An 18986-nucleotide genomic window follows, 5' to 3' on the forward strand; every position below is an offset into this window, starting at 1 on the left:
ATGCCTTTAGACTTTACTCATGGTACATCTTACATTCATATGTCTTGCCTGTTGTCCCTCTTTTCACCTATGAATTCATGCTCACAAGGTAGAGTGATATGCTTATAGATCCCTTCCATTCTGCTAAATAAAAATTCCATTTCCTCCTCTCCCTGCCTCTTTTCGCCCTAACACCACCGCTGCAAAGAATTCTTATTCATACTGACCATTGTGGACCCCTTTGATTCCTACTTGACCTTTGCAGTTCAGATGGCTAACAAAACCATTGGGACTTGCACTAATCCTAAAATTTTTCATTCTTTGGTGAGAAAAGTGGTTTCTTGGCTCCAGAGAGAAAGAGAAACAAATAATAAAACTACCTCTTTGGACGGCTATCTACTTCACTGTTTTCTCAGCCTTCAAGTACTCCTTCCTCACCTTTTGGTGTTAGGGTTTTCTGATCCTCACCCTCTCCCACCTCCTTCATCTCAGTGGTATTTAGAGGCTGACACTATAGGTACAAATCTAAGTGATTTCCCATTAAGCTTAGAATAGTTATTCTGTGGTATTGTGGAATGTGTATTTGTTTTTAAAGTATTTTATGGGTCTGTGTATATATATTTTTATTTCTAAAAGAAAAATGTGATATGATAATATTGGTTATTATTTTTAATTGCAAGCATGCAATACTTTAGTGGCATTATGTGTGTAAAAAATGTACGTTCCATTTTCCAAACACCCAACTGACAAATTAGCTTTAATAATACAACACATTTGTAAATCAGGGCACCTTTTATAGCAGTATTTACTATAAAAGCTTCATTAATAAAACAGTACCATTATTAAATATTAAATAAAGTACAGTGAGTTTATTTTATGTTTCTGTTGAGCCCTACCTAAAGTACCTCTTTGATTTAGTGTGTTTAAATCTTGATTCAAGAAGAAGATTCTATATCTTGTTATATTTATGAAGAGAAGTGAAAAGTGTAGAAACATAACAGTACAGGAATTTACCAGTGCCTTTAATTATATCTGCTTTCATGTATTTTCTAACCTCTTATTCTAATATTATATTATAACTATATGTAATATTGTATTGCAATATTAAAAATACATTTTAGATTTTTACTGTTTAGATTTATACTTGCATGTTATATATCTTATAATCTCATTATATAACATATGGTACAAATCTTATAGGTGTAGCCAAAATAGCTTAGTTATTGGAAGTAATTGCTGAGCTTTACCCCTCACCTATTTGTGCAGTTTCATGATATGGATACCAAGAAATAAGTTTATTTTATGTTGTAATTTTGTACTTCAGATTATGTTAAAGCTAACAAATCACACCGGGTTTCTACTATAGCAAAAAGGTTAGCAAATACATGAGTTGTCCTTAATTTTAGTACTCCCTCCCATTCCCCACCAAAATAATTGATTAATAAAAGCTTTGAATCCAGTTAGAGTCAGTAGTAAACTAATGACTTTCCCTTCCACAAATGTTTGAATTTCCTGCAAATGTTGCATTTTATAGTGTTGTTTTTATTAACAGGTGCGGACCTAAGACAGTTAAATGGTACAATGGATAGAGTGTTGGTCATGGAGCCAAAAAGAACTCTTTTCCTGCCATGCTTTTCTTTTATGTTAGCTATATAATATATCAGAAGGGAAATTAGATCAAAATCAGACCTTATACCAGTGCATGTTCTATAAACAACTGTAATGAAAACTTAATTTTGCAAATTGGTCTATGAGCTTGTTCATGTTTAGAGTTGTATCATACTTAAGGATTATGCAGAAAAGTTCAACAGTGGTCAGACTGCGTATCTAGAGCCAGGCTTCTGGCTTCCTTTTATAACTTAATACCCTTCATGAACTACCATTTCCATGTTGGGAGTTACTAAAATGTCTGTGTGACCCTGGGCAAATGCCTTTACCTTTCATTGTCCCAGGCAACCCTCTAAGAATGCAGAGAAGATGCAGGTACTACTTAGCCCAGTGCCTGGGACACTATCAGTTCTTAATAAATTCTTGTTGACTGACCTGCATTAGTGAAGGCAGTTTCCTAATCTAAGACTTTGCTAAAGCAATGAAATCACAGGTCCAGTCCTTACCCTTGTGTCTATATACATGATAGAATATTTTTAAAATGTATTTTATTTTTGCTATGGAATAAAACAGAATATAAATATATTCTTTTGATTTGCAGTGATTATAAATATGGTGATACATTTACATGGCTATGAAGATCATTATATTGTCACAGGACTACTTTGAATAGCCACTTCCTATGATACATATGAAATTTGTGTCTATTCATAAAAATGATTTATATGGCTAATGGTTACAGAAAATTACCAGTCTTGGAAACTAATATCCTGAAAATATTCATGTAAGAAAGTTAGAAAATTTTCCTGGGTCCTTTTATCATTATGTATATTGAAAAAACAGGTTCCCCCTTCCCCAAGAATGCTAAAGGAGATGTAGAACAGATTTGTACAGATCATTTAGAAGCTAATGAATGCATATTGAAGCAGAGTGAGATTGAGAATTTGCTAAGTCTTTCTAGTGCAGTGCACAGATTAATTAACTAATTACTGAATTAGTTAATTATTGTGACTACTCTTAAACAGATTCTATTCATCATTTTTAAAGGACTGAAGAAAGAAAGCATTCTAAGTGTAAGCTTTACGAGCAAGTCTATAAAGGAGGAGAATTAATATTTTCTTCATTTCTAGCAGATTCATTTCTTCTTCTACAAAATTAGTAATTGATAAGTGTTCTTTGCAAATGCTCTCTGTTTTACCATGTTCAACATTTCCCCCCTTCTTTTTAGGGGGGGGAAGTCTGGGCAATTGGGGTTAAGTGACTTCCCCAAGGTCACACAGCTAGTAAGTGTTAAGTGTCAGAAGTCAGATTTGAACTCAGGTCCTCCCGACTCCAGGGCAGGTGCTCTATTCACTGTGCCCTACGTTCAACATTTCTCAACAAATTTGTTCATATTCTCCCAACCTTTCACTTTAATGGAAGGTCAATATTACTTACTATGTATGTATGTATATATATATATATATACATATATATATATATATATATAATTTGCTTGTGAGTACATAACTTAGGAGGTGCCCTCATGTGTGTGCATGCATGCATGCACATGCACAATCATTGACAGGAGCTTCAAGGTAAAATGTTAGGAGGAAATCAAACTTCATTTCATTTAAGAAATTGTGAAATGCTTTCAGCTAATCCAAATTGCTCCTTGTTGAAAACATTCTCTCTAATTACCTTGAATTCTCTTGAATACCAGTATTCTCTCTCTCAGCAATGCTATTATCATTGCAGATGATGGAATACCACAAAAGCAGATGAACCAAAATCACTCCCCTCAAAAACCACAGAGCAATCCAAAGACTCATGAGAGACATAAGCATACTACAACTTATCGATGATGGTATAAGCGATATTACTATGCATGTGGCATATATTACCAAATATACAGAACAAAGTGCTACTTCCAGGGTAGTATTACAGTTACCCTCAAAATTATAAAAAAAAAAAACTCTGTCTGATGGTACTCATAACTCACAGATCCCCCTTTCCCTGACTTTTAAATAAAGGGACTTTGTATCGATGGGAATTTGGATGCAAGCAGGGTAGGTGATGTTTAGAATGTGATGAAGGCATTTATTTTTTATTTTCCCATTATATGCCTCTACTTCATATAACCCTTAGGGACTGATGCATCAGAGATAGACACTGGTGGGGATTAGAGGGTAGGAAGTATTCAAACAATATATATTATGTGAAGAGAAGGACTTGAATTTTAGAATAATGCATGACTGCAAAACTTGTGTCAATATTGGGGGAGGGAGGAAAGAAAGAAAAAGAATTATTGGGTGATAGAGAAGATGCTCTGAAGTGATCAAGGCTGTCATATAGACATGGTGTTACTATGAAGAAGGAACAAAACTCCTGGCTACAGTTATCACAGGTCCCAAAATTTGACTTCAAAATTGACACACCACAAAGGGAGGGCACTCATAGCCTCGTCGGTCTGTTTTGACATTTCCTTTGAATAATCCATGTGTGACAGTGAGTCAAAAGCTTATTGACCAGTGCTTGGTCCTAGAGCATAGTCCTTGAGGAATCTGTGCATAAAATTCCTCAGAAAGTACTACCACCTTGGTATCCCAATGAGAAAGGGACAAAAAAGAGTTCATTTCTTGAATATTTTTAGTGTCAACATAAAGCAAAATTTCATGGAAAGCTTCAGAGAGCCTGCTTCTGCATTTATGTAATGTCAAAGGAATAGCAACTCTTGAAATTGCATATTGGGAATGCTTAAAAATCTAGGGTGATATTGGAGGGAGAATGTGGAGGAAGAATAGATAACATGAGTAGTATTTTCTATGTTTCTGTTTTTAGTGAAACCATTCAGTACAAAGAAAAACAAACTACCTATTATTCTCAATAGAATGTAAACTCTCTAAGGGTAGAGAATGTTTCATTTTTGTCTGTGTGTTTCCAGTTCCTAAGTAACTGTATTTCTACGCTGTAGTCTTCAAAGCTCTTCTTTATTCTGGGTGTTTTTATAAGGGTTGTTGGGCAGTGAGGCAGTACAGTGAATAGAGTGCCACACCTGACATCTGAAGGCTCATCTTTATAAGTTCAAATCATGTCCCAGACACTTAACTAGCTCCATGACTCTAAACTTATTTGCCTATGTTCCTGATCTATAAAATGATCTGGAGAAGGAAATGGAAAATCATTCCAGTATCTTCATCAAGAAAACCCCAAATGAGATCATGATGAGCCTGATATGATTGAAAAAATGATTGAACAAAAACAAATAAGGGCTATTGGCAACACAACTTCATTTTTACTGTTATGAGTAAGAAAATTAGTGAATGTAGCCACGGTTTTGTTACTTAACAGGAATTTCTGATAGGTCTGAAAATTGGTTTGTAGTATATAACTAATTCAAGGTCACAAAAGAGCATGGAGACACATGTTCTTCTTTTCCAGGGACTATAGTGACAATTACCTAATCTGTGGTAGCACAAGAATGCCAAAGATGACTTATTCTGAGACCAAGTTGAATAGGTTTAGGACTTAGATGAAAACATCTTGATTTAGTGTTGCTAGCCATGGAGTAATTTGAATTAAATCTCTTTGCTTCTACTGTCCTATCTGACAAAACTAATTGTTAACTTTTATTTTTTCAATTAATAAACATGTGTTTCCTTTCCTACCCTACCTCCAATTTAAAAGAAAAAGATGTCACGACAAATATCTATGTTCTCCATTGTACATGTCCGTATATATTTCTCATTCTACATCCTTAAATCTAGGACCTCTTTATTAGGAAGTGGGTAGTATCATTAGTCGTCTGGAATCATGATGGATCCTTACAGAGATCAGAGTTATTAAATCCATGAAAGAAATTCTTTTATAATGTTGTTGCTTTTATATATACTGCTCTGGGTCTGCTTGCTTCACTCTGTATTAGCTTATACTCTAGCTTAGGGAACTCAAACCTGAGGCATGGGGGCCACATTCCAGCCAACACTTGGGCTCTAAATGAACTAGATTAAAATGTAACTGGGAAATATTTAACAAAATAAATAAAAATACAATACAGCACAGATGATGTTAATATGTGTTTTTCTAAGTCAATATTGAGTAGTCAGGAAACCTTATATTTAGTTTAGTGACTGCTCTGTTTGATGATGCCATTGCTCTAGCTAATTTTTCTTCGCCTCTCTGACAAAGGAGAGAAAAGGACTAAACTGTTAAGCATTTCATATTCATGATGGGAATAACATAATTGAATGATGTTATTCATAAATTCTTGCATCTCCTTTAGGAGCTACCTCTAATAATGCAGAAATGAACAGTAAGCATTGTTCTGATGAAACTTGAGTATTAGTAGATTGTGATTTATCAACCACATTAGCAGAAGAGACTTCCTTGAGAAATGCCATATGATTAAATTAATTCCCTAATCAAATGAGTGAGTAAAACTCTATAACATTAAATTCTTCAGGGTCTTATCTGAAGAAATGTTTTTAGGTGGTTATAGAAAGAAAACAAAATGCCATTGCATTAATTATTCTGTGTGGGCAGTTGGGGTAGAGGACATCAGCATTGAGGAGTGAAATTTCTGCTCACCCTCCTACTTAGTACATTGGTACATCAGGTTAGTCACTTAACCTCCATGGACATTGAATCCCTCCTCTGTAAAATTAAGTTGCAGGGATAGATGATCTCTCTGATTCCTTCTAATTTTAAATCCTAGGATGCTACTAGGATAAATTCTGGTGTGATTCCATGATTTAACATAGAGATGACCCTTTCTAAGAATGATTTATTTAGACTGCATGTTCCCAGAATTGTCTAATTCCTTGAGAAGCCATTACTTCTCTATTTGACCTCTAGGTCAAGAAACTAAGATTCTGCCTTTGGCGGGTACCTTATGTTTTCTTCTAGAGGTCAAATGAGAGCTTTCAGCCTGCCTTATTTTATGGGCTTACGGTTATCAAATAGGCAGGTATAAATTTTCTTCAAAAATAGAAATAAAGCTTTCAAAGCAGTGCCATAATCATTATTTCAAAGGGAGAAGTTATTTTTTATGATGTGATGTCAGAACTCTTGCTTTTGGTGAAAACTGCAACATCACACCAACAAATCTATGACTTCTACTGATTGTTAAGAGGATATATTTGATCCAGTAGAAAGAACAGTGATGTACAAGTTAAAAGACCCCAATATCATATCTACTTATATCACCTTTCAGGGTGCCCCTCAGGTAAAGTTACATCTCTCCATCTTCTAAATTGATTGGCATTGTCTTTTGATAGTAAATACTTTGATCAATGTTGAGCAATGTGACTGTGTAATTGTGATCAATTTAACATGTTAAGTGCTTGCTGTCCAGTTGTTTTCAGTTGTGTCTGAATGTGATCCCACTTAGGGTTTTCTTGGCAAAGATACATGAGTGGTTTGCCATTTCCTTCTCCAGCTAATTTTACAGATGAGAAAACACAGATAGTAAGTATCTGAGGCCACATCTGAACTCAGACCTTCCTGCCTCCAGGACTGGCACTTTATTCACTGGGCCACCTCATTAAGTGCTTAGCTTAATAAATTAAATACTTGATAAATGTCTGTCAGTTGGTTGATTGATTAAAGATACAAAATGAGACAGTGTGGCATAGTAAAAGAAGACCAGGGATAGAAATACAAGTACTGCTTCTGTCATGTGCCTGCTGTTCAGCCCTGCAGCTGACCTGCAATGGTGGAGGGAATTTCCATGCTAGAAAGTTTCCTACGTCTATGAAATCAGAGTTCCAAATCAAGAAAAGGTTAACTATGGGAATATGATAAAACTCTATTTTCACAAGGTGATGAGTCTTATACTACATAACATGACAATTAAACTGATTATTGAAGAAAAATAATCTTGTAACATCTTCATAAGAAATTACATGGTCATTTCTAGGGCTAAGCATGCTTTCTAGGAGTGGTGAAGTACGTTGAAGCAAACTTGTCCTAGAGGTAATGTGAGCAATGATAGTTATGTCATATTAGCCTTTACTACCCTTCTAGTGTTACTTGGTCCTGTGTTGTTACAGTATGGCCATTTGGGAGGCTTGTAATTGGAGACGGAGTTGGACTGAGTTTCAGTCTGTTGTAGAATCTCAGCACGGGAACATACTTTGGAGACCATAAAGCTCATCTTGTAACTGAGCAAGAATCTTCTCTATCAGACACGTCAAAGTGGAGCCTGAGACCCTCCTGAGTACAGAGAAAATCAGATTAAAATGTAATTGGGAAGTATTTGACCAAATAAATAAAAATGCAGCAAAACAGAGATAATGTTAATATATGTTTTCAAAGTTAATTCAAATCCACTGGGATACTTATGTAAAGTTTGTGGCCCCATTTCTGTTTGAGTTTAATCCTATTTCTCTTTACAACCCACATTACAAGGAAGCTCATGTAGCTCTATTTTTATGGAAGGAATATCTCTCCCTGAGTACATGTGATAGGTTACTGCTGCCAAATAAACTTATCAGAACTCAGAAATTATAAAGATAAAAACCTAGGTTTTATTATGCTTAAGCACAGGTTTGGGAAGTAGAAGAATAACTCTGAACGAATATTGGAGTTACTGGTAAAGTCTTTATAAATAACATCAGAAAAATGGAAAAACATAACATAAAACAATATTTATGGCTTCTTGTGCTATAAAGATCACACAGACCCAGTCTAATAGATTCATTATCTCATGCTTCCTTCAATTAAGTAAGTAGATTAAGTTAGATTTCTACAGTTTGCAAAATCTTACTTGTTAAGAAGTCACAGTGGGACAATTGAAGGAAAGGATTTACATGTCTCAAAGATAACCAAAAGTTCTGAGTCAAGGAAATTTTTATGCTATATTCCATTCTTTCTCTCTTTTTGCTTTTATCTTCGGAATATAAAAATTCTTCCTTTACCATATCACTCCATAAGCCAGATTTTAGCCAAGTGAGGTTAATATTAACAGGAAACAGGGTTCAGTTAGTCAAATGTTGCAGGAGAGATGGCATATAAAATTGGATAAAGGAAAATGAAAAATTATCATTACGCCGTTAAGATAGTTTTCTTTTCTATGAACCTAAATCCACCTCTCTGCAACTTCCATCCATCGCTCCTGATTAAATTCAATTCGTGAATCATTTATTAAGCAATATTGTGCTAGACCCTGGGAATACCCAGACAAGCAATGAAATGCATCCTACTCTCGAGCACCTGACATTGCAAGGGGAGGGGATATATCATGCAGGTAAATAGGTATCTATAAAATAAATACAAAAACATTCACTTCAAAAATATTTAGGAATTACTATATGAAAAACACTATACTAGATGATCAGTATTGTAGTGGCAACCACAGTAGCATACCCAGGGTGGCTGCTAGCACAGATTCTTAGATATGCTTTATTAGGAAAGATAAGTGTTAAAGGGATCAATAATCTTTTTTAATTACATTCATTAGTTTAGGGAAAAAATCAGCACCCTGACCTTCAGAAAAAATCCAGACAAAGAACATAGAGAAAATACAAGCAGAGACCAACAGACAGGGCTTCTAACTGTCTGAGAAGTTAGCACACATCAACAGAAAGATCCAACTGTCTAACCAAGGCAATACATACATAGTTAACAGAGAGAAAAGCACCAACATCTGGGTTTTCAAAGCCAGGGGGCTCCTTAATGGCTACCCAGAGTCTCATCTGGTCAAATCACAAGAGCACAATGAGTGAGTGCCAAGAAAATGCTAACCTCAGAGTATGTATATATATATATATATATACACCCTTTTTTAGAGCCACAGGGCATCACATGACTCAGTACTTAATTAGAAATTGACAAAAGATGTGAAAGCCTTCCTATAAGCAGGGTTAGTTCTGCCCTCTCAAGTACAGTGGAATTAAGACTTGCTCTCTCTTCCACATGATAGCCCCTTAAATATTATTATTAAACCCTGTCTCCCAAGTTTGCTCTTTTCCCAATCAAGCACATTCATTTCCTTCAAACAATATCAATATGGTCTGACTTCCAATCTTCTCATTTTCCTGGTCACCCTCTTCGTGTTGTACTTCAGCTTATCAAACACCATCCAAAATGTAGCACCTAAGACTGAACACAGCTTCCAGGCATGAACAGGGGAAAGTACTGTGGTTTTGCCTCCTTTGCAATAAAGACTATGTTTTGTTCACCTGTAATCTAAGAGCTTAGGCTGCTGGTCTGAATTAAAGACTTATGTTCAACCTCCTGGACCATTAGCTTTTTAACTCTGAGTAACTCACTTAACCACTTACCAAATGGGCTAATGATGATCATCATCTTTCTCCTTCATTGGGTTATCCTGCATATTAATTAAATTAATTAATTAATGCTCCCAGTAGATTTTGAGTATTTTAGAAAACAAACTCTATTCAAGTATAATGTGTTCATATTATTTAGTCACAACATACTTCATAGATTCTACATATTGACTTCTCATAACATTTTTTTTAAATTGCTGGCTGTATTACTAGTACTAAGAAATAAACATCCAAGCAGTAAAAGCAAAAGAACCCTATGCTAGTAAATATTTTTTAAAGTGAAGATAATGCCATTACCACTCTCAATCAGCAACATATTTATTGAATACCTAATATGGGCAAGTCAATATTGCCCTGTGACTAACTGATCTAATAGATGGAGGCAAACCTGTGAATTGCACACAAACATCACTATCAATTAATTCCATCTTAGTCTTTATACTATTTAATTATATTCTGGAATCTTATAATCCATTCTTTTTCTTTTTTTTGTTTTTTTTTGGGGGGGGATTCCATTCTTTTTACATTCTCTTTACATCTTACTTGCCTTCAACCTCTGTCTCTACCCTCCCTTTACTAATCTACATCCTTCAGTATCTATGGTATCTCATCTCCACAAATCCTTCAGTAACTGCTCCAGATGAGAATGACCTCTTCCTTTTCTGAATTGCTATATCTCTTGTCCATTACAGCAATACATTATAGCACTGAATGATATGTTATTATCCTGTTATTTGATGCTTTTTTATCTTTGTATTCACAGAAAGTAAACTTTTTGAGGACAGGGACTAATTTTTTTTAACTTTTTTTTTGTATCCCTGCTCTTCTCCATTCTCTACTCATCTATCAAATTAATCTTCCTAAAATGTAGATGTGATGATGTCAATGCCCCTCTACCACCACCCAATTAAAAAAAAAATCTCCAGTATCTCTCTCTTACCTCTAGAATCAAATTAAAAACCACCTGTTTGGCACTCAAAGACATTGATAACCTGCCCCACTTTTACCTTTCCAGTCTTCTTTAATTATGTGCCTCCTTTTCCCCATACCCTGTGATCCAGAGATATTGGCTTCTTTGTTTTTCTTCACATATTACACTTAATCTCCTGACTTTGGGAATTTTTTCACTGGCTATTCTCCATGCCTAGAATACTCTACCTTATAGGCATCACTTCCCTTCCCTGGCTTCCCTCAAGTCACGGCTAAAGTCTCATCTTCTATAAGAAGACTTTCTGGACCCCCTTGATACTAGTGCCTTCCCTTTAGTAAATCTTAGCTTTATCCCATACATATCTTGTTTGCTCACAATTTTTTTCACAGTCTTCCCTATTAGATTGTTAGCTCCTTGAGAACAGGGGCTGTAATTGGCCTCTCTTTCCAGCCATATTATTTAATACAGTACCTGGCTCATAAGAGGTACTTCATAAATGCTTATTGACTGACCCAATGAGTGTCCAGCATATAGAAGGAAGTCAGTAAGCACCTGACTTTTTTAGTTTACTTTCTTTTCTCTCTTCATTTTTCCTTGTTAGAATTTCCATAATAGTGAAGAAATAGCAAAATATTAGTTGTTATTATTTGGTGACCTTTTTTGATCACAGCATCTCATTTCTTATTTTTTCAGGCAGGTCATATGTTTCTTTGGTTTCATCTTTTTAATGGCAAGTCTTTTTTTTATTAACATTTTAAAATGTTTTCTGAAATAATTTAGTAAATTTTTATGCACCATGGCACAGTGCATGGTGCATAAGACTTAGAGTGACACATTAGGTTTAGGTACTATATTAATACTTATTTCCTTCCCCCCATATTTACTAGTTAATGTGACTCTGGGCAAGTTACTTGACCTTTCTGTGCCTCAGTTTCCTCATCTATAAAATGAAATATTAGATTTGTCTTTTAAGGCCTCATCTGGCTTTTTATATGATCTTGTGATGTCATGATACTGTGAAGTGGTAAAAGGTTTAATAAATAAAAAATAAATAATAATAGTGTCAATAATAATACATAAGCTATCATAACAACAAAAATGAAAAATGTGAGGGACCATGCCCTAAAAGAAGGAAAAAAAAATTCATAGAATCAAGCAAATAACACTCTATTAAAAATACTATCTAGAACAGAATTTACTACTTATTACCTCATTGATCTTGGGCAAGTTACTTCACATTTCTTGGTCTCACTTTCCTCATCTATAAAATGATCTTTACAAAATTCTTCATCTGAAAATCCTATGATTCAATTAGACTTAACAGTTCAGTTAAGCTCAGCAGATCTTTATTGAGCATCTACTGGATATGGCATAAAGTAAAAGACATATAGAAAGTTTGGATAAGACACATATATAATTCTATATACAACATGAACTAATTGTGAAAAAAATTGAAGTTTAAATTATGTTCCTAATAAATGATCATTTAGTGAGCTAACAAGGGATTTTAAAAATACAACACATTTTATTTGCTATCCAAACTAGATAATTAAGGTTTATTTATAAATCAGTGGTATAAATATGATATTTATACCATTGGTTTATAAATAAATATATGCTTTACGGGATTTTCTCAAAGGCTGACTGCTAACTAAATATAACTTCAATAATAAGTGATAACCAAAGGAAACAAAATATAACTTTGTTCCCTTCTAGCTATTTTAAATGTCTCTTTAAAAATTTTATGAAATAAAATAAGAAAATTACTTTATTAAATATGTCACTGGGGATGCACACTTAGCTGTCTGGTTTTTCCATTAATACATTTTTGTTGGTGTTAGAAACAAGTGATGCATAGCATACATTATGTAATTAATGAGGATGTCTCATGGAAAGTATCAGAATAGTAGAAATATTTATTTATATTTATATAATATATGTAATATATTTATTATTTATACAGGAATCATAAGGTTCACTCAAAAATTTTTTTTCTTTCTTTTTCATGTCTGATGGTTGATGAAGTACAAGTGGCTGAGATTGAAAGAACAGAGCAAAGATAGAACTTAGCCTTGTGAAATTTGACCCTCCCCTGAATTAAACTCCTGCTAGGTACAAGGTTCCATTAGCTTGCCTTTTAATTCTTGTCATCACCATGCACAGGGAAAACTAGAAACAAATATGATTCTGTATTTAGGCATATGTGGTATACAAGGCTAGGGTGTGACAGGTACAGAAAATGTTGATGAGGACTGAGATGGAATAGCATTATAGTTCCCTTTTCTTCTAAAAGTATTCCACTTCTGAATGAGTAAAAATCATTCTAGAATATACTTCATGATTCCTCCCTTTCCTTCTCTCTTCCTTTCTTCTTTTTTTTAACCTCTCCCTTTCTGTGCTAATGGATCTATTCTTTAAAGTGGTAAGCTCCAAAATAGAAAGTCCAAATTCTTGAGATCTGTGTGGGCCTGTCTCTTTTCCAAAAGTTGCTTTAGAGACATTTTTTTAAATTCTATCCTTTTATTGCTGTAAAGTTTAAAATACCTAATGATGGAGCCAAGGCAGAAATGTTGCTGAACAGGTGTTACATAGAACTATGATAAATTGCCCTGTCCCTTGCTGTTAGAAGCAGATAGTGGGTATTTATAGTCTTTTCATCTTTAATTTTCAAAGTCCTAAGTATGGATTCTACTCTAGATGAGATATTTAGATATGATAATAGATAAGAAGTACCTATTTATAACTAAACATTTTAATGACTTTGGCAATTATCAAATAGATATTAATTATTAAGATTCAAGTCTTTGAGTTAAAAATCTTTAAATTCTTTCTCTGTTTCCAGCAAAATAATTAGATTGAAAAATATTCCTCTTAGAGTTTCTTCTCTCTCCTGGCTCTGATAAACAAACTATTGAAGTCAGTATTCTAAATGGAACTTTTTTGTTCTATAAATATTCTGATTTCATTAGGCTGTGTGTTTCTACTAAGGGTGCCTTAAGGGTAGGCACAGGTTTTTGTTTTGGGGATTGGGGTTTTTTGTTTGTTTTTTGCCTTTTTTTGTATCCTCAGCACTTGGCACAATGCCTGCCACTTAGTGGGCCCTTAATAAATGATTGTTGAATAGACTGGACTATTATTTATTAATGTATTGCCCAAATAATATTGATGTAGCATCTGATTAAAAAAACAGAAACAACAAATTGTTGGCATTTGTTTCAGGGAGCCAGAGTACAAAACACAGCCAAGAATTTAGGAGTCAGAGACCGGACGCCACAATCTGCTCCACGGTAAGTGTGATCCCAGATCTGTTATTTGTATCAATGATTTGTTCTTAGACAGATATTAATATAATATTATATTAATATAATATAAATAATAATATAATAAATAATATAATATCAATACAACAAGCTTTCATTAAGCACCTTCTATGTGTAGGGTCCTGTGCTAGGCACTGGGTAGAAAGGAAGGAAGGAAAGAGGGAAGGAAGGAAGGAGGGAGGGAGGAAATGAAGGAAAAAAGACAACTCCTGACTTTCTGTTGAGGAGGTAAAAAATGTAAACAAATAAGCATATTCAGGATCATTTGAAAAAACAGAGAATTTAAAGTAAAGGCACCAGAAAATACTTCCTGCAGGAGATGGATGACACATGGACTGAGTTTTAAATGAAAGTAAGGATGCACACGAAAGATGAAATATCAAGTTTAGAGAATAGCAATTCAGGTTGTTTGCTCTCTCTCTCTCTGTCTCTCTCTTCTGTCTCTGTCTCTTTCTGTCTCTCTCTCTCTCTCTCTGTCTCTGTCTCTCTCTCTCTCTCTCTGTCTCTCTCTCTCTTTTCTGTCTCTGTCTCTCTGTCTCTGTCTCTCTCTCTGGGTCTCTCTGTCTCTGTCTCTCTCTTTGTCTCTCTGTCTCTTTCTCTCTGTCTCTCCCTCTCTCCTTTACAGATAAGTAGCTCAGCGGATAAAGTTCTGGGCCTGGAGTCAGGAAGACTCATCTTCCTGAACTCAAATCTGGCCTCAGACACTTACTAGATCCTGGGCAAGTCATTTAACTGTCTCAGTTTCTTCACCTGTAAAATGAGTTGGAGAGGGAAATGGCAAACCACTCCACTATCTTTGCCAAGAAAACCTCAAATGGAATCATGGAGAACTCAACTTGACACAACTGAAAACAACTGAACAACAAATCTATCTATTGACTGGTTGATCAATCTATATAGATATCTATCTGTATAACTGGATATGTATAGATATATAGACATATAGATAGATCTGTATGGCTATATATCTATATAGATAGATATGCATACATATGTATATGTAGAGAAAGTCTTGATAAGGGGAGGAGAGAAAGAAAAGAAAAACCAGCCCAGAGACTGTTCTAATTGTCAAAGAAATAAAGTGTCGAAGTCAAGATGGTTATAGCGTAAAGAGGAGAAAGGACACATGCAAGAAATATTGTGAATTCAGGATTAATAGGATTTGGCAACATGCCAGATATGGGGATTAAAGGAAAAGATAACTCCACGTTTTAGAGTCTGGGTGACTAAAAGGAAGGCAGTGCTACTAAAAAGCTTGAAAGAGCAGCAGGGTTTTGAAAGGAAGAGGATGAGTTTAACTTGTGACATATTGAGTTTGAAGTATTAACAGAACACCCAGGTACAGATCTCAAGCAAGCAATTGGAAATTGGATATCCTCAGAGATTTTTAATAGTTAAGAAATTTTAAACAAATTTGTACCCAAAGAAGAAATGGAAAAAAAGAAAAACATTTCACTTTCTTTGTAGAGGTGGGGAACTAGGTATGTGGAACACTGTGTAAGGTAGGACTTTTTCAAGATATTGGTCAATTTTTTTTTAACTAGTCTTTGTTCTTATATTCTTTGTTATATGTCCTGATTCTTTAAGAGTGAATGGGGGAGGGGCGGCCAAGTGGCTCAGCGAGTAAGAGTACTGGCTCCAGTGTTGGGACAACCTGGAAATCGAATCCCGGGCTCAGACACTCAGCACCACACCCAGAAATAACTGGCCGTGTAACCTTGAGCAAGTTACTTAACCCCGATTGCTCAAAAATAAAAAAAAATAAAAATTAAAAAAAAAAGAGTGAATGGGGAGAGGGTTTACCATGGGAAATGTAAGTGACATAAAAACAAAATTTACCAAAAATTAAAAACAGGTGGTGACAAGCGAGTAAAATAAAAAGGGTAGGCCACTATCTGTTTTGAAATGGTTAACAGTGCACTGCTTTTGAAGTAGGGTACTAGACTGAATCACTTTCCATTTCTAAGATTTTATACATTTGCATGTTGATAAAAGAAAAGGTTATTTTTCTTGCTATTAAAGACTAGGCAATTTTACCTCCTTTTTGTAAAGTAGCCTTTAGTTTAAGAAAGATGATGGCAGCATTTATGAAGTTATATTTCGTTCTGAGAGTGTGGGCACTGGAAATACTTTGAAACAGGAAAACATTTTCCAACCCGAAAATGGATGAATAAACCAAGCCCTTGCCAGCATTTTTTTTCCAGTGCTGACTACTCCAAACAACTCTCATTAATCGTCTTGCTCCTGTTTATGGCACCTCTCACAGTTGATTTGATTAAATTCTTAGTCTTTATATGGCTGAAGAATAATTGCACATAGATATTCGTTACAGATACTTGAGCATGTATAGTATACAGTATTTGGATAATAGAGCCATCGAAGTGTTAAAATTCCAATAAAAAACAAGGTAATAGCTGAACATTGTCTTCAGTTTGAGAATAGAAACATTGATAAATAGTGCAACTTATAATAAAACTCCACGATGCTGATCAAAAAGCCAGTATGCAAATAGTGAATAAAGAAAGGAACCCGTGAATTGCTTCTTCCTTCTGTAAGACCAGGTTTAGCACTTAAAATGAAATAAGATAAAATGCATTCGTTGTAAGAATCATTATTTACCTGAACATAAGAATCTTTCAGGGACCTGCTATGGTAACAAGGATTCCTGTTATGTTTTTATTTGATCAACAAATAATAACACTTTTGCTTTTTGTTTGTTTGTTTTTATTCAACTTGAGATTTCCTTCCATTGGTGTTCTTTGCATTCTTTCTTTAATTTGCCTTCTGCTTCTAGTATTTATGGGCAGTTTCTGTATGAACGTATTTATGTAGAGTATTCAGATTTTCTTTGCATGATCTTCTTTTGGGAGACCTGTAATCCTTCACTTATCTCTTTACATCTTATCTTCATGTTTAATATTCCTGTTTTGTAGAGGTTTCATGTGTTCTTCTTATTAAAAATAAATTGTTCCACTAATTTTCTATCTGATTCTGTCATTTCCTTTTTCAGAACATCTATTATTATGGAGACTCTGTCTTTTGTTCTAAGTTCTCTTGTGTCATCTTGGACTTGCTAGTTTATTTCCTAATTGGATTCTAATTTCTATACTTTTCCATGGCATTTTCACTTAATATTTTTACTGCCCTTCTGAACTATTCTTTTTTTTTAGGGCAATTGGGAGTTAAGTGACTTGCCCAAGGTCACATGGCTGGTTTTTGTGTTAAGTGTCTGAGGTCAGATTTGAATGCAGGTCCTCCTGACTCTAGGGCAGGTGCTCTACTCACTGCGCCACCTAGCCGCCCTGCTTCTGAACTATTCTTAATATTCTTCAGGTTTTTCCATTGTCTTGTCATGAGTCTTGCAGTATTTGTTATAATATTTTCAAATTTCTTAGCCAATTTATACTAAATTTCCTTTGCACAAAGTACTTTTCAATCAAGATTTTTTTTCTCCCTCAAAATGTTTATTTATTTCTCCTCCATTTTAAGCTTTATCTGACTTTTATCAATCAGTATACTGATTATTCTGTTCTGGGTCCCTTTTATTTTCAGAAATTAATAAAATAGAATTCATGCCCACAAATTCTGCCTTATAATGAGTCATTTTAGTGAATCTCAAGGCCCATGTAAACCATTGATGTGTTTGTGGATACTGAACCCTTACCTCTATGCCCTCATCACTTCTTAGGTATCATTTTGAGATCATAACTTGGAATCATTAATGTCTTCTAATACAGTCACCATATAGAGTTTAATGAAGGATTTTTAATTGGTTCATTGGTTTGTTCATTCCATTACCCAATGTAGTTATCTATTTTCTAGTATCCTTGACCAATTCTCTTCCAAACTCTGCTTACAGATATCCAGTGATAGGGAATTCTCTCCCTAATGAGCATCTGTATCCATTATTGATGGGCCTGGAGTTAGAAATCCCTGACTTCAAATCTGTCCTCACACTTACTAGCTGTGCGACCCCAAGCACACTTACTTTCTGCTTACCTCAGTTTCCTCATCTATAAAGCAAGGATAATGACAGTACCTACCTCCCAAGGCTGCTTTGAAGATCAAATGAGATAATTGTAGCACGTAGCACAGTGAATGGCACATGAAAACACTGTGTAAATGTTCGCTATGTTAGAGAATTGTCCCTTGCCATATACTACAAAACAGTAATCTCTTAATACTACATCATTCCTACAGCTTTCCAACATGAAGAATTTAGTTATTTTGATGCAGGTTGAGTTCAACCTTATTTTTTCTTCTCTAGGTAGCAGAATATCTTTGATAAAGCATGGCTAGATAGATAGAGAGCTGGCCTCCAATTCAGGAAGACCCAGGCAAATGCCACCTCTCACATATACTGTCTTTGTGATCCAGGGAAAATTTCTTAACCACTCAGTGCTCTAGGCATCCTTCTGAGTCTATCTGTTGTAGAGAACATGTTGACTTGCATTGGAGGGAGTTCCTCACAAGGATATCCTTACATCAAAGACATCACAGGTCTAGTTCTTCTCCTATCCTCTGGGTAGCAAAATATCCTTAGTATTCAGCCTTTCATTTAGGATTCTCCAGCAATACTCTTTAGCATCAACAAAAATGATTTCCCCACTAAGATTTAGGAATTAGCGATATGTTACCCTTTTATGTCTTCATGGCTTAATGAAGGATGTGATCTCCAGAGCTAAAGTTAAAATTCTGTCTACTGCCTGGGGACATGAAAAGTATCCTTTAAACACGTTTAAGTTTGTTCTCACTGCTTTCTGCTAATGTACATCTGTCCACCACTAACATTGATGGCACCAACTTAATCTACGTTGGGGCAGCGAGGTGGCAGAGTAGATAGAGTGTGTGGCCTAGAGCCAGGAAGACCTGAGTCCCAAT

At 34.9% G+C, this 18986-nt stretch overlaps 1 protein-coding gene across 2 annotated transcripts in view; it reads left to right on the forward strand.

The window, feature by feature from the left end:
• PREX2 (phosphatidylinositol-3,4,5-trisphosphate dependent Rac exchange factor 2) overlaps positions 1-18986 on the forward strand; it is a 414229-nt gene that overhangs the window by 383065 nt on the left and 12178 nt on the right. For both annotated transcript variants that reach the window (XM_069100083.1, XM_069100084.1), the window contains one exon: positions 14005-14072. In XM_069100083.1, coding sequence (XP_068956184.1) covers positions 14005-14072 — 68 coding nt within the window. The remainder of the gene's footprint in view (positions 1-14004; positions 14073-18986) is intronic.

Source organism: Petaurus breviceps, unplaced genomic scaffold (assembly GCF_028583685.1).
Source record: "Petaurus breviceps papuanus isolate PSGF00001 unplaced genomic scaffold, PetGlider_PUasm1.0 38, whole genome shotgun sequence".
In the NCBI taxonomy this organism is placed as follows: Eukaryota; Metazoa; Chordata; class Mammalia; order Diprotodontia; family Petauridae; genus Petaurus; species Petaurus breviceps.